We start from the raw sequence: 16397 nt of genomic DNA, 5'->3' as shown, positions 1-16397 counted from the left end.
AAAATATAACAAATCATAAGAGCAGGGTAGCAGAGAGAAAGGGAGCGAGTGCCGCAGATCAAACCAGCTGCTCGGAGTGCCCTGCATGGGGACAGGCGGGCCGCCTGCCTGGTCCCTGACCCCGTCATGACGGGCAAGAGGGCACTCGGGGAAAAAATCCCTTCTGCTGAAGGGAAGCTCGTGGCTTCAGAACAGACGCTGAAAAAAAAAAAAATTAAAAAAAAAAAAAAAACACTAAAATCAAAATCATCATTTAGGCGGGGAGATTCCGTGTAATTTTTTTAGTTTTGACCACTCACTCAGTGTCCCCCGCGGGCGGTCCCGCTCAATTCCCAGCCCAGGGAAAGGTGTCTTCTGCGGGGCTGTACGGCAGAGACGGGAAGGGAGGGGCGGGCGGGGGGCTGGCAAGGGGAACTCTCCCCAGCGTGCAGGTAGCCACAAGCCAGGCCGTAATTACAAAGCAAACAAGGGTGAAATATTGAATCGGCCTCGCCCGTGACAAGATCTGCGCTTTTTGCCGCCAATTTGTTTGTGGAGCTCTATTTAAAGGCGCTTGATTGAGGAAACGTTGAAAATAGCAGTTAGGGTTTCCCTAATGAGACCTCTAGAGGAAAGCAGTGGCATTCAGGGGGCTACAGCAGGAGGAGGGGAAGCGCTTAACCCTTTCCAGCCGCCCCCAGCCCGGCGGGGCTGCTCCCGGGCCGCCCTCCCCCGTGAGGTGCGCTGGGCAGGGGGCCAGCCCTCCGCCTCTCCCTCGACCTCTGGCATCTCCAGCACCGGCGGGAGGGGTGCCCGCGGCCCCCCGGACACTGCCGGGGCACGGCTGAGCATCTCCGGCCGCTCCCGGAGGGGCTGCCCCTGTCCCCGAGCGAGCGCCCCGAGAGGAGCGCAGCGTCGGGGCTCTGACCCCCACCGCCCTTCCATGTGCTGGGTCGGATCGCCGTGTGGCTACGGGCTGATCCTTCAACCCAGTAGCCCAAAGGCGGACGGGGGGGGAAAAAAAATTGAAAACGACCCTTAGAAATCCCGAAAAGGCAGGGAACGTATTGAAGTAATAACGAGATGTGTCACACCAACACGCACTGCGCGGGGGCCTGTGACGCTCCTTCCCTTCTACCCATCGCTCCCATTTCTGCCGCTGTGTGAGCCTGCCCCGACACTCATTCTCGCAACCTCGCACACGCTACGTGCTCAATTAGCGCCTGCCTGAGCCCCGTACTACACACCAATGAGACCTCCGGCAAAATGTCGATAATATTTTGAAAGGCGCTAATGCCTGTGAGGGAATGTGGATCGCAGTCCTCTTCTGCAGGCTGATTTTTCAGAGTGCTCACACTTAAACGACATTGATATCTCGCCGTTCTCGATTTTATAAATCACCTCCGAACAACGGGGGCTTTGCAATGAGTTGCCTGCAGCCTGTAGGGCCGTGGGATCTTACCCAAGAGCATCTGATCACCCCTCTTCCCGGTCGCCTCTGCTCACACATGAACCTCAGCCTGTTGATTGTATATATATATATGCACATATACTCACACCTGGGCGGGGACCAAAACAAACTTTTAGGGAATACCTAATAAAAAGTGAGCATTGTCTCTCCCTAGAGGAAAGAAAAGGTGAGCAGCAGAAAAACAAAATGTTGACTTAGTAAAATAAGTTCTGCAGGGTGATATAAAGTATTTATTTTTGTTGTCGCATTTACACCCACTCCTTTTGGCTGCGGCTCCGTTTCCCTCCAGGTCTGGGGAGGTACATGACACTCACTTCTCCATTTTCCGTCTTCTTAACTTTCCTGAAAACAAGAGTAAAGAATTTTTTTCCATTTAAAGTGCAGCAAATAAACATTTTGTGTATCCACAGACAGTTTGTATCATCTGTACGAACAAATTACGGTACGCGGCCGTGCGTTTCTAGTAAAATATCCTGTATTCTGTTTACATTATGCCATTTCTGTTTGTAATTATTTTATTTTAATTTTATGTCACTTTTAACACAAGCCAGACCGGTTTTCCCTCCGTGTTTTGTACACAATGCTCTCTTTCTCGATAAGATGTTCTGTCCTATCTTTTCGGTTTTTCTTTTTAAAAATGTTTATAGTTCCCCACGAGCAATTCTCCAATATTTCACTCTTGCATTTTAAGGACTTGTCCCTGTCTTGCTTTATTTGTTTGTGTGAAATTTAGTTTGAAAGGAGATCAGAGAGAGCAGGAGGGGTTTGTAATAAGAGAATGACCAAGTGACCTAAAGGCTGATTATATGTCATTAACTGGAGACTTGGTGTATCCAAATTACCAAAAAGACCTCACTCAGCCAGATCAATTACACAGAGATACGCACATAGGAATTGCAGTACGGGCTGATGCTTGCAACAAGTGTGCAGCCGACGTTTGTAGGACTGAGCAGATGCATTTTCGGACGAGCCCGTGTGCCGCAGCCCATCCCGGGCAAGCGGGAGCGGGGTGCAGTGCAGCAGGTATGGGCCGGGGGACACCGGCAGGACGACACCGACATTTTGGGACGTGTAGTTAGGGCCAAATTGCAGCTAATTTTCACTGCTCCACAGGGATTTTTCTCTTAAGCCAAGAGAGGTTACCTTTGATCTATGAAGGTTTCTTAAGCCCCAGCCTCCTTAAATGGAGACTTTCCATGAAGAATGACAATAGAAATGTTGATTTTTGTTAACCTAAACACAAAACGATGCCAGCCTAGCTTTCTTCTTCCTCCACCGTCTGAACTTCAGATGCTGGACAACAAAATATTCGTTAATGAAGGCAATTACATTCGCAAACTATTTCATCAGAGTCGAGCTCAAGAGCAACTGAAGATGTTCTTTCCCGGGAATACAAACAAATATTACTTAGAAAAACAGCGTGTTTGTCTGTATGCATGTGCGTGTTTATACATGCATGCATGTATAGGAGATGCAAATAAAAATTCCAGTAAATAAAGACACACGCTGTTCACTGCAGAATTTTGTAAGCTCTTTATTACCATTCTCCTGACAAAGAAGGGCTCTTGGTTGGAATTTTCTTTCCCTGATTCCTGTCCAGGGTCTAAATGCAACTCTGGATGCTCAGTCACAAATATAAGCAATCCTCGAATAATTGCTTGCACATGCAGTGGTAAAACGCGTAGGGTCCCGCGTTTACTGCCAATCATTGTGACTTACGAAATGGTCAGTGTCTTGGGTTTTTCTCATCCCTGATATTTTTTCTTTTTTTTCTTTTTTTTCTTTTTTTTTTTTCCTTTTTTTTTTTTCTTTTTGTATACACAACGACTGCGAGATTTTCATGCTTGAAATATGTGGGCGTTCATTACCGATAACAGTAACGTAAACCAGGGTTCCTCCACCTCTAAGGGCAGCGACTAATTCGGGCCTGCTGGGCCCGATCCCGCCCTCTGCCCTGGGCGTTGAAATACAGGTTGTGTGAGCACAAGAGAGGGTGCAAGCCGGTCCCATTAGGCACAAGTCCTTTTCATTAACCCGCACTGACAGGTTGACCTCCAAATCATATTTCTCTCTTTTCAAAAATCCCTTTTCTTGCGTGTTTATGTTCTTTCACAAACTCCTAATCGACGCCCCAGATATAGGATGCGTCTCATCCCTGGGACGCGGGATGCTTCAGCATCCCCAAGTCTATCCGAGAATGATACCCCTGTCTGATACGTTTGGTCCCGGGTCAATGACATCATGCACTCTATAAATTCAAACCCGTCTGGGCTTTTCAAGCCGTGCACCGGACGGCTGAGGGATGCGGTGGGCAGCCGGGAGAAAGGAGACGGAATCGGCACCCCGGTACTTAGGGAGCTGCGGGAAGGAGAGACTCCGAGGGGGTTTCTCGGCCAGGGCAGCGCCTCAAAAGCAAAGGACGGGGTGCCCTCGGGGCGCTTTCGTGTGTCTGATTATTTCTTTGCTTTAATGAAAATTATGGAGGGAGATCCCGATGCTGCTGCACGGAGCAGGGATGGATGCGTCTGGCATCGGTACCGGGCACCTCAGCGGTGACTGAGGCTCCCGCCGATGCCCTGTCGCCATAATCGTCCCACCGATTTCGGGCGCTCCTCAAAAGAAAGGTGCGGTAGGGAAGCAAATGAGCGGGCTCGCTGCCCAGGCACCGGTGAGGCGCCTCTCTGCCCCTGGCCTGCCCTCGCAGGGTCTGGCCCGGTGTGGCCGCAGTGTTCCCAGTCAGCCAGCCCGGGAGTCCCCAGCAGATGTGGGTTTCCGACCACCCAGCGTCGGCACCTCTTCCTCGTTTCCATACCGTTTTCCCCGACCGATTCGGAGAAATTAGCTTAATTTGCAATTTAACTTAATTCACACAAGCCCGGGGGGGAGGAGGGGGTAGCACAGCTCTATTGTTCTGTTATCCCAACTCCCACCCTACTCTTGGCCCGGAGGAGAGAAGTGACCTGGCGATAAGCGGCCCGGCGCGACTGAGCGCCGGGGCCGGGCAGCGGGTGGCCCCGGCGGCGCGGAGCGGGCGCCCAGCCCGGCGCCCCCCGCCGCGGGCTCCGCTCCCCCGGAGCCGCGGGCACCCACCGGGGGGCAAGGGCAGCCCCTTCCTCCCGCTCGGCCCAGCAGAGGGGCAGCAGAGGCGGCGACCGCCGGGAAAAACCTACCGATACAGCCCCACACACCGACTCCCGAAAAATATAAAATAAAATAAATTTTTAAAAGCGGGTAGAGGAAGAGAAAACCAGCCTCGGCACAGACTCCACCAAAATTCCTTTATTATAGCAATCTAGGAGAGTCCTGCTTGGCAGCAGAGTCCAGATAAATCGCTGCCTGACATGAAACTATTTTGGCAGGGAAAGAAAATGACATAAACTAGGGTTTATTTTCCTTTTCTTTTTTTTTTTTTTTTTTTTACCATATGATTTGTGCACCAAAAAAAATTGTAATCAAATTAATAAGTGTAAGATGGGAAAAATGCTGGCGCTTTTTAGCGGCCTTTGAGCATAGTATTGGGAAAGGTACCTTGAGCTGCAGCGTTTTCCAACGCGTGGAGAAAACAGAAAAGGCTACAACCCATTATCAGAAATCCTGAGTATTTATAAGCTGAGGGAGGAAAAGAGAGTTACATTTGCTCTAAAACTCTCTTTATAAAACTCATAAATAACTGCTGGGATAAGAGGAGAATATATATATATATATATATATATATATATATATATGTATATACATATATAAAAAAGATCCTTCTGGATGCTTTATCTAGAGATCCTCTTTCGCCAAAGTTAGTTAAGCAGTCATGATGTTAGCTTTGGAGACTGGTGTTCTGATCGATATCTCCTGTATATTTTATTACTTTGTCTCATGTTTTCCGTTTCCTTCATCATTGGAGATGTTATCGGAGCGGCCGTAGTGTCTTGTCACAGAGACTGTCACAGCTGCAGTCTAACCTGCAGTGCATCGGAAAGCTCGTACACAAACAGGGACAGTGTAGACACACAAGCCCGTTTGCAAGCCAATATAACTTTCCGGCCTTGACAATGTCCACTTCTTCCCATCAAGAATATATGCAGCAAAACAAAGCTGGAGAACTGCTGCAGAAACTGGGTGGATTTCCAGGCTGCGCCCTGCAGACATCTCATGCCGAGCGGCGAGGGCACTCTGTCCGGCCGCTCCAGGGCTCTGCCTGCACGGTCTGCCCACGGCCTTCCTTACGTTTAAAAATCCACACTGCAGACACATTCTTTCCTTGGGATAACACCATATATACACGTGTGCTTGTGCATATATAGATACAGATATCCATCAGCTGCTTAGAGGCATGTGTGTGTACATATAAGATATATGTGTATATACATCAATTCTACATCTGGACTAGTTTTTCACTTTCGTACTCAGTTTACACCCAGACGCTTACGCATATGTGTATATGCTTATAAAAACCTACGCCTGCATGTCTGTGCTTCGTGCACGTCTCCCCTCTAGGTCCTACTCTACACACCCCGTCCTGCCGAACCGCGAGTCCGGCACTCTTCTTCCCCTTCAGCATTTCCCCGACGAAGGCAGCTCCCGGGTACCGCGGCAGGCTGCTCCTTGGCGGACGGCCTCATCCGCGGGGACCGTCCACTCCCTGCAGGGCATTCCCCGCCGACAGCCGGCAGACCCATTCGCAAAGCCCCCGGGTCCCAACAAGCCGCCGTGTACCGTCGGCAGCCCTCTCCACGCCGGGACCGCCCGAGCTCTGCCTGCCTCCTTTCCCCGGGCATTGAGTCGATTTTCGCCCTCTTCCCACCACCCAGCGCTTCCCCCGAGGTACCCCCACCGCCTCTATACAGGAGAGCGCATTAAGCTGCTGCAGAAATTGGACCACAGTTCTCTCTGCCTTCTTTCGCAGACTCCTCCATCTCTATCTTTCTCTTTCTTTAATTTACGACCTCTCAGCTCCTGTTGACACAGTTTTCCACACTGCCTATATTGTAGAACTGCGTTGCAATATACGCCGAATCAGCCTAGGCGTCAGCCAGCACAAATAAGGGTGGGTATTTGGTATTTCGCAGCTATTTAATAATGCTCGACTCCATTTGAGGATGACAACAAATGCACCTCGCCTCTGAGTTTTACATGAGTTACAGCTTGAGATCCATTTTTCTTTTGTAATATCTTCAAGCTTACTAAAGCAAAACACCTAAAAAACTACAGATTTCCTCGTTAGCCTGGACGTTATGTAAACATTTAACTGCTCCCTTTCGAAAACTAAACCTGCTTTTCGCAGATGCCGGTCTTTTATACTGCAGAAGCAGGAATGCTGAGAAATATTTATATGTTTGTTAGTAAAAGCTAGAAAATTAGCTCGGAACATGCTGTAAAAAATATTCGGTTACTTACCGATCATACCAGTTCAAGAAGCATGAAACCGATTTCAGGAGCCTGAGTCACTCGGGTGAACGCTGGTGGAGGTGCATAGGCGCAGGCAGTAAGCTGGAAAAGAATCATTCAGAGTCGGGTTTATTGTTAATGTCTCAAAACAATTCTTTCAAAACCATCCCCGTGCAAGCCCCGAGCGCTCCTCTCCCTCGGTCAGTCGGCAGGAGCGCAGCCGGAGCCAGCCCGTGCTAACCCGGCTCGCAAGCCGGGTGTCAGGCAAGGCAGCGCAGCTTCGCCTCCCTCCTCACGGGAACTGGTGATCCCGTGGTGTGTACTAACCAGCAATACGGGTATAAGCCGCAGCGCTGCTGGGGCATGCCTGTCGGAGTCGGGCATCGATGAAGTGCCCTCCGAAGCCGGATTTATTTGTTCCTCTACCGGACCGGCACAAAGCACTTTGCCAAAGCGACCTCAGAGCCTATCTAGCTCTCACACAGACTTTTGCCAAGAAACTTCTGGGATCCATACTGTACCTGGTTTGAGATTATCCGATATTTAAGTTTTAATGAGTTTGTAGGGGGGTTTTCGTTGTTTGGGGGTTTTTTCAATTTTTTTTTTTTTTTTTTAACGCAGGTTTTACTGTAAGGCATCTGCTAAACACTTGCATTAACCTCTGCCTCCATGATAATTTTTCCCCCCTTGTTTTAATTACATTAGGGATGCGGAGGGGCAGCCAATCCTAAAAGAGGAGCTCGGCAATTAGCAGAGCGAACATCAAAAAGTTTTATTGCGGAGGGCGGCGGGCTCCGCCCCCGCCCCGGCCATTGGCGGCCGCCGCTTCTGACGACATATATTAACCCGAGCGGCCCTAAACATGTAGCTGTACATGGAGATCGGGCCGGGGAGCCCTGCCAGTGCCCCGCGCCGCGCCGAGCCCCGCCGCCGCCGCCGCTGCCGCCCGGCCGAGCGGTGCGGATGCCGCAGAGGAGCGCCGGGGCGCTGAGGCTCGCGGCGCGGCGGGCAGAGATGCGAGCGCCCGCCCAGCACTGACGGCCCCGCCGCCGCGCAGGGCAGAGCCAGCGCCGCCCGCCCGCCCGCCCCGAGCCGGGGGCGCATGGAGGGGGGCCGCGTGTAAGTACCACCCGGCCGGGCCGCGGCGGACTTGGCGAGACCGGAGGGAAGAAAGAGGCGAGGAAGATCCCAGGCTGGAAAGCCAAGCCAAGCCATTTTGTTTTGGTCGACATCTCTCCATAGCTTTTTTTTTTTTTTTTTTTTTTTTTCTGTGCGCGCTTCCTCGAAGACCCAGCCCCGGGCGAGGAGCAGGAGGAGGTGGAGGCACAACGCATGAGCGGCGGCGGCGGCGCCCGGGGAGGGGGGATCGCTCGGGCACCCGCGGGGACTTTGCAGCAGCGCCCTATGGAGAGGCAGCGGGCAGCGGGGCAGTGCTGAGGGGTAAGCGGCGGGCAGCATCTCCCGCCGCTGCGACGGGGGTGGGGGGCGGGCGGGGAGGGGAAACCTTTGTTTTGGGGCCCGGGGGGGCGGGGTGGGGTGCTCTAGGGAGCGGGGATGAGTCTTGTGGGCGGCTTCCCCCACCACCCGGTGGTGCACCATGAGGGCTACCCTTTCGCTGCCGCCGCCGCTGCCGCCGCCGCTGCCGCCACCCGCTGTGGCCACGAGGAGAACCCCTACTTCCACGGCTGGCTCATCAGCAGCCACCCGGAGATGTCCCCCCCCGACTACAGCATGGCTCTGTCCTACAGCCCTGAGTACGCCAACGGGGCGCCGGGCATGGACCACTCCCATTACGGGGGGGTGCCGCCCGGGAACGGCCCGCCGGGGCTCGGGGGGCCCCGGCCGGTGAAACGCAGGGGCACGGCGAACCGCAAGGAGCGGCGCAGGACTCAGAGCATCAACAGCGCCTTCGCGGAGCTGAGGGAGTGTATCCCCAACGTGCCCGCCGACACCAAGCTCTCCAAGATCAAAACCCTCCGTCTGGCCACCAGCTACATCGCCTACCTCATGGACCTGCTGGCGAAGGACGACCAGAACGGGGAGGCGGAGGCTTTCAAGGCAGAGATCAAGAAGACAGACGTGAAGGAAGAGAAGAGGAAGAAAGAGCTGGTCAGTGCTTCGGAACGGGACGGGGCGGGACGGGGCGGGGGAGCCGCGGAGGGGAGGCTGCTCGGTCGCCCGCCGGGGCCCCATCCGAGCGCACCCGGCTCCTCGCTGGGCAGGGTCGCTGGGGCACGTCCGTGGGGGACGCCTCGGTCCCACCGGTCCCTGGCCGTAGCTGCGGGCCAAAAGCGGGACCGTGCGCGGCTGCGAGCGGCCGTCGGCGTCCGGATCCGACCCGGAGGATGAGAGCAGCCTCGGGGGAAAGACTGCCACACATTAGGGGCCCCGGGGAGGATATTCCCGGGCTGCTGCTTGTCCCGTATCCCAAACCGTGATCTCGCAGGAGGCAAGCCTCTGCTCTCTTAAATGAAAATCTGAAGGCATGATTACTTGCTAAGCCCAGCCCAGCTTTATGCCCTCGGCAAGTGCGAGGTTCTCAGCGAGAGGCTCTCCTGCCCCTGCACTCGGCGCTTCAACTTTTTTGATTTTTAACGGGAGAGTTGGTTAAGGCGAGGCAGCTCAAGCCCAATTCCGTGTAGGCCCCATGGCGTGCTCGCGTGCGATTGATTCCGGCATAAGTTAGCGGTCCCAAGTCCGATGTTTTGCCCCGGTACGTGCCAGTGCCCAGCTTCTCCCCGCAATCAGGAGGGAATGGTTTAGGGGGGGCCTTATCGTAATCCCCGTGGATAGCTGGCGCCTCTGAGCCTGCGGCCCCGCGCTCCGGCCGCCACAGAGCAGCGGGGTGGCACGGAGAGGGAACCGGCCTCCGCAGGGCTCCACGGGCAGGCGCGCACCACGCGAGACCGCTCCCACGGGCGGCGGCTGCGCCCGCGGCGAGATCCCGTGGGGGTCCCCGTTATGTCTCTTGAGGCCCGCAGGCCTCGATGAGTTCGGGTGTCCTCGTAGTTTTCGATCTCGAAGCAGAGCAGATGAGACCTAGAAAGGGGAGGAATATATCTAACCTTTTTTTTCTCTCGTCTCCCCCTTCTGTTTCTGTCTCTCCCCTCGCATCCTGTCTCCCCAGAACGAAATCTTGAAAAGCACAGTTAGCAGCAACGATAAGAAAACCAAAGGGAGGACTGGCTGGCCGCAGCATGTCTGGGCTTTGGAGCTCAAGCAGTGAGCACGGCAGGACTGGAGGAGCCGTCCTCTTAGTCTCGGTAGTGAGCTCTCCTCTGAGGACTCTTTGTATTTGGAATCATCCAGTTTATTTATGTGCAATTTCTCCCCCAACCCCCCCAAAATGTGGATATTTGAAGGAGAGGGAAAAAGCATTCCATATATGAAGAGGAAACTCCAGCTTGGTAAGGGGTAATGTCTCTAAATGTTTTGTGAATGTTATTTGCTCTGTATAAAACACGTGGGGAAAACAGAATCATAGAAGAGGAAAAAAAAATCCCTCCCTGGCATTAGTGTGTATGTGAAGTGTATCTTTAATACTTGGCCTTTTGGATATAAATATTCATGGGATTATAAAGCTATATTTCAACAGAAGCAGTTGCACCAATGTTTCGATTGACTCGGTATTTAGTGTTGTAATTTTGTTGTGGTCGTTCGGTATTTGAAGATGTTTTCAACAGTTACTGGTTATGTGCACTTCCGTCCGTAAGGGAAAAAGTGGAATCTAACTAATATTGAAGGTGTAAACGTTGTAAGTACTCAATAAACCACTGTGTGTGTTTTTTACAAAACAAAAGAAAAAAAAAAAGAAAAAGGAAAAAAAGAAAATCCAAATCTTTTTATGTTTTATACCTCAAAATGTTTTGAATAACAGCGTTGTTTATGGCTTTTTTTTTTTCATAATATTTAAAATATTCGGAAGTAAACTAAATTATAAAGATGGCTCCTAATTTTATTTTTAAACAAGTGACTGAATGAAAGGAGGGAGGGATCTCTCAGCCCCCTGAGTGTTGAACAGAAACCGGCAGTTCATCCGAATAGGAATTCCTTGTGGTGGTGTTCTCCATGCAGGAGACCTACTGCGAACGGGAAATGGACAAGGGTGCAAACCCCGGGCGGCTCAGGAATAGCAGAGATGCGCGGTTTTCGTGCCGTCCGAGCCCGGGCGGCGGCGGTGCCAGGCGCGGGCCCGGAGCGGGGGCGGCTTCCCGGAGAGGGGCCGGAGGCAGGCGAGGGAGGCTGGTGAGCTTTGCTCGGAGTGATTATGTAGCAGGTAATTTTACGTCAAGAAAGAAAGAGCGAACAAGGCAAGGGATTTGCGGGGGTCTGGGGGGGGGGGGGGGGGGAGTGCTGTAGGGACTGTGTAAGATTTACAATGAGCTACGGTGAACTTAATATTAACTTTGTGGTTCCTAAAACTCTCTTGGGTTGCACGTTTCCAGTACACTGCAGCGAGTATAATTATTTTAACCTTTTTTATCCAGCTGCAAACTGCAGCAGCCCAATCTCTGGCTCTCTTTAGTATGTTCATTACTTCCGCAACAGGATCTCTCTTCCCTTAAATACTTCGCCCTGCCCATAGAGTCCTTTACAAGGGTCCCGGTGCCAGTCTGGTGACTTTTCTGCTCCCCAGTACCAGGGTGAGGTGCAGATTTCAGTGCTGGGAAATGCACGGCATCCTTCTGTTTTGTAGGTACGCAGGGAAGAAAAATAAAGGTTTTCACTAAAGGAAGCTGATCTAGGTATTTTTGGTCCATTCCTGATTAAGGACAAGGTTTTCCACCTTTTCCGTAATAAAATTAAGGCTCGTATTTTAAACTTTTACATAAATCACATCAACTTAAACCAAGCTGGCTCTCTCTCCAGGTCCAGGGCTGCATACCTGCCGGCCTTCCCGTGCCACCGTGCCCAAGGAAGTGGTTTCCAACGAGACCCAGCAGTAAGCGTAGGTAGATGTGCAATTGCCCATAAAAAGATAAGGGAGCCCCTGCGCCGTTTCGCCGCCCCTGCTGACAGTGAGGAGGTTGCGGGGTTACAACAACCAGACAAAAGTGATGTGCCCTCCCTCCCGTCGGGTCAGGCAGCCCGGCTCTGCTCTCCGGCGTGGGTCTGTGTTTACAGACACTTGCCTCTGTTTATAACACTTGGAGAGAAGAATCTGCCCCCTTGTTTGCTTTTCCTTGCCTATTAGTTGCCCAGCTGATGAACTGGAGCTTCTCGCACTCTGCTTTCCCTACTCAAATAATCTTTATTTTTTTTTGTAGCGGCACAGGGAAAAAAAAAAAGGGGGTGAGGGGTGGCTGCGAATGCTGCGGTGGAGCACATCATGGGCAGCTTCTCTGGAGAAGCTGTGTCTTCCCTCGACCGAGTCACCGGGTTGCAACTCCTCCGGGGGATGCGCGGTAGGGCCCGCGGGCGGCTCCGATATCCAATCTCCGAATACCCTGTCCAATATTTCCCCATGAGTAATTTTCCGGTTTTGTAACGTCAGTTTATCAGAACCGAGAGCCCCTGTGAATCCGCTAAGGAGGATCTCTTTTAATTGCTCACTAACGAGGATGTTGCTGTTTTCTCAGGAGCAGCCATTCCCGCAGCTAAATCACAGGAGCCCTAGACAGTCCGGAGCCGACAAAAATGTAGGTTTTGACGTTAAAAGCTAAATGGGGAAGCAGAAGGTAAATTGATGGTAGATGGGGATGTCAGTGCCCTGGCCTCAGCTCTCCGCCGGCGGAGCCAGGGCCTGATAACAGCAGAGCGCTGCGCTCCGCATCCTGCCCGCACCCGGAGGCATCGGCATCCCGTCCGTCTGTCCTGTAATTCCTCGGGCCAAAACATTTTTGGGAGCTTTTACCGAGGTTAAAGGCACGTAAGAGTAGGGATAGCAGCCTTTCCCTCTCTGCAACCTTTCTCTATGGGTGCAGGGAGGAAGAGAGAAGGGAGGGCAGGGCGGAGAGCACCCGGGTCGCTGAAGCCCTGTCCCCTCAGATTGAGTCACGGATCCATGTTTTAGGCTTGTTTTCATGGCTAAGGGAGTGAGACCCCCGGCTCCCTCTCAAGAGAACACAGCATTTTAATTTTTTCATCCCCTTGAAAAGGAAGAGCGACAAAACTCCCCCGGGTGACGTCCCGCCTCCCCTTCCCTCCCAAGGAGCGGCCCCTCGGTTCCCCGGGGTGAGGGCCCGGCCGCACGCCCGGAACAGCGAGGACCTCCCCAGCGGCTGCGTGTCCCCTGGGGGGCCCGAGGCAGACAGCAGCGCGGGTTTTTAGAGCTAGTCCGGGTTTTGGAAAGCCGGGACGCAGCGAGGGGGCGGCTCTGCGCTCCGCTGCTGGCAGCGAGCCTATCAGCCGCTGGCAGTACTGAGTTTTGGGGGACTCTGCAGCATGCAGGACCTCGTTGCTATCGGATGTGTATGCCATGCCTGCACTCCGGCAAGCAAAAGAGATAAAAATGTGGCGAGGCCTTTTTTCCTTCGTTTTGCTTTGTTTTGTGGTCTGGGCTTTTTTTTGAGTTTTTTTGGGGGTTGTTTTTTTTTTTTCGCACATACTCCCCCTCTCCCCCGTGGTTCCCAGGAGCTCTTCTTTGCCCCAAGAGATTATTACAATAATTATTTCTCCTTTGATATCGTTGTCAAAGACGTGCAGCGGGTCCTCTCGGCCAAGCCAGAGACACCCCCAGAACAAGCGTCAGGCCATACGTGGGGTATAAACAGGACTGAGGGATGCCGTGGAGACAGCATGAACTTGAAAGATGGAAAAGAAGGTGGGGAGAGAAGCTCAATAATAAAACCTCTAAGCAAAATATCCTCCTTTTGCGCTTGGAAACCTAACCTTAATCCTCCTTTTTCACACGTACTCACCCAGCGACTCACAAATACCCCCAGAAGAAATCTCCAAGTAGCGATGGGAAGGAAACGCATTCCGCACGCCTACAGACATAATCCCCTCTGCTGTAACGAGGGGCTTATCAATGTTTTATATATTTTTAATTTGGGATTATTTCTTTTTTTTCTGCGCACCATGAAATATGTGTCTTTGCAAACCAGTTCCGATCTTTTCTATTTCTAATTAGCCAATTACTGTTCAGCTGTTTCAGCTTGTCACCTACAATGGAGAGTAAAGCAGAGTTGTTATCTGAATTATATATTCACATAAATTCTAGCAAAGCGGGGCGATGCGCGAGGCCAGCGGATTTCTGAGGTTCCCTGTGTCTCCCTCTTCCCTTTCCAAACCAGCGTGGTGTGTGTCTCTCTCTTCCTCGGTTTTCCCTCCCCCAACCCCATTTTCCTCTAGAAACACCATTGCTTTGATGATGCGATTTTAGAGCATTGATTACAAATTTATTCTCAGACACTATATAAGTCTTTATATCTGCTATTAGAGACATCTGGGAATGATTAGAGCCGTCCCTCCCCCGGCTCTGCTCCCTCTATCTTGCAGCGAGGAGCTAGAGACATGTTGACGTCAGATCAGACGGCTCGGAGCCATCCTGCTCTCCACTTGGGTGTAATCACGGCGACGCTTTCCAAGCCCCGGCCCGGCAGCGGCCGCCAGCTGGGATGCGGGTGCAGTGGGACGCGGCACTCCAGGCCCGGGGCTCCTCGGTACAGCCCGGTTTTGAACTCCGGAGGCTCCGGCTCTTCTGAGTTTGCCGCCGAGGTTGTTTGTTTATTCGTCTGTTTGGGACTTGGAGAAAGGAAAAGCGGTGCATTCCGCGGGCGGGGTCACTCCCCCCCAGCCCGCGGCCCAGCGCTTGCTTTATCTCAGCCCGATTTCTCCCGGCGCATTCGCTCACAGCGTTGTCTTCCAAAATAAATATCGAGCCAGGCAGATTTCCACCTTATGTCTTGGCAAGGAGAAATTAGCCAAACAAAGTGCGACGCTTACGTGCGGGCAGTCGCAGGCGCGCTGACACCCCGTTCTCCAAAGTGGTAGTCGGGTTTAGAACGAGCCGGGAGAGCTGGAGGTTGCTGTAAAACAAGACGATTCCCTACCCAAACGGCAGTGCTGCTGGCAAGGAGATGGCTTTGCACCTGCTATTAAATCCTAATGAGTCGCCTCTAATTGAGAGCTGGGGCTGGCTGACGGTAACGCTGAACAGCCAGCATGGAAGCCTTGGCTCAGCAGGACCCAAAACCACGTTTGATACGCTTATTTTGACAAACCCTTTACTTCACAATTTTTTTTTATTTTTTTTTTACGTTTCGTATCACTCTATTTTTTTCCCCAAGGAGGTAAAAGAATAATAATTGAATAAATACAACTTAATCCTCCACTGGCTGTTCGCAGTCTTGGACGGCTGACACTTGTCCAGCTGTACATTACAATCGGTGCTACTACCAGGAAGGAGGGGCGGGGGTGTGGATGAGAAAGCAGTTGATCTCGTCTCCAGAGGAAAAAGATAATGTTAGACAATTTATCTGAAGGATTAAATTCTCGCGGTAAAATACGCTTGCCAGGAAGAGGGAGAAAAGAAAAACAAAGCCCTGTGTGACCCTAAAAATAAATTAAAAAATACTTCCATTTCTTTGTTCCAGCGGAATAAAATAAAATAAACCCCCTAAGATACCGCAACGCTCCTCTGTGTCTATCTGTAATCTCGAAAGGAAAAGGAACATTTCCTTTCTGAATCAGTGCAAACGGTATGCTATGAGCTCGGCTTCCCACCACAGCCACCAACCCAGGGGGTCGGGGGGGAGTAAGTGAATTTTTAAAAAGCTGTTAAAGTAAAGGGAAAAAAATAAATAAAAGCTGCGAAATGAGCCCTAACAAAACAAAAACAAAAACAACCCAACAACAACGAAAAAAACCACAACAACAAAAAACCCAAACCCCAAACTAAACAACAACAAAAAAAAACAAAAAAAAAAAACCAGCAAAATCCTATTTCTATCCTTCATGGGAGACGTGTGACTGGTGACGGCTCTGTGGCAGGCCTGGGGCTGTGGCCCCGGCACCTCTCCCTGGGTAGTCCCCTGTCCTGAGGCTGGAGCCGTCTCCTCCCGGCAGAGGCCGTGCGGATGCTGGCGGAGCGGGGGCCGTGTCCTGCGGGCCTGCCTGGCCGCAGGGCTGGGGCCGAGGCACGGCTGCCGCCCGGAGCGGCCCTCTGGGAGCAGCAGTGAAACAATGGAGATCAGCCGGCCCGCATCTCGGAGCCCTTCATTTGTTACCCGTGGAGGCTGTGCAAAGCAGAAACAAGCCCCTCCGTTGCCCAAAGGACGCGGGAGAAAAATGTACAATTCTATCTTAATGCAGAGCAGTAGAATCGTTCCGCCGGTCCCGTCTACTGAGGAAACGCGGGGGTAATAGAGAGGCCGACTCTCCTATAGGGGTCTCTATTTGCATGCCGTATGTGGCTATAGGCTGCAACAGCTGCGTATAATGAGCTTCTTAAAAAAGATAAATAAGTGTGCAAATCCAGAGAAGTTTTCTAAAACTGGCCTGAAAGACAATGAAATGTCCTGCCAGAAAATACAGGAGGCGGACGAGACTAAAAATAATAATATTAGGTGCTCCCCCCACAAGCCTCTAGCCTTCGCAGAGGTGCTGGCAGCGCTGCCCGAAGGAG

General features: G+C 52.0%; 1 protein-coding gene and 1 long non-coding RNA gene across 2 annotated transcripts; one reads left to right on the top strand and one right to left on the bottom strand.

Annotated features, from left to right (window-relative positions):
* Nucleotides 1-466: 466 nt before the first annotated feature.
* Nucleotides 467-7129, bottom strand: LOC131579327 (uncharacterized). Its single transcript, XR_009277671.1, has 3 exons — nt 7071-7129; nt 6839-6931; nt 467-1792 (listed from the first exon to the last, which is right to left on the bottom strand). It is a non-coding gene; the product is annotated as an uncharacterized LOC131579327 (long non-coding RNA).
* Nucleotides 7130-8352: 1223 nt separating this feature from the next.
* HAND2 (heart and neural crest derivatives expressed 2) lies at nt 8353-10691 on the top strand. The gene is made up of 2 exons (XM_058838954.1): nt 8353-8938; nt 9957-10691. Exons 1-2 carry the CDS (start codon nt 8384-8386, stop codon nt 10053-10055), a joined length of 654 nt encoding a protein of 217 aa, XP_058694937.1. The 5' UTR covers nt 8353-8383; the 3' UTR covers nt 10056-10691.
* Nucleotides 10692-16397: the final 5706 nt, after the last annotated feature.

This window comes from Poecile atricapillus, chromosome 4, assembly GCF_030490865.1.
Source record: "Poecile atricapillus isolate bPoeAtr1 chromosome 4, bPoeAtr1.hap1, whole genome shotgun sequence".
NCBI classification, from domain to species: domain Eukaryota; kingdom Metazoa; phylum Chordata; class Aves; order Passeriformes; family Paridae; genus Poecile; species Poecile atricapillus.
The sequence above is the reverse complement of the archived record's forward strand: the minus strand, read 5'-3'. Positions and strand labels throughout refer to the sequence as shown.

What these genes read in the sequence shown, in the direction of transcription:
- HAND2 (XM_058838954.1), top strand. Translation starts at nt 8,384, where the DNA reads ATGAGTCTTGTGGGCGGCTTCCCCCACCACCCGGTGGTGCACCATGAG. An exon ending in AGAAGAGGAAGAAAGAGCTG is followed by an intron (nt 8,939 to 9,956) that starts GTCAGTGCTTCG and finishes CTGTCTCCCCAG; the next exon opens with AACGAAATCTTGAAAAGCAC.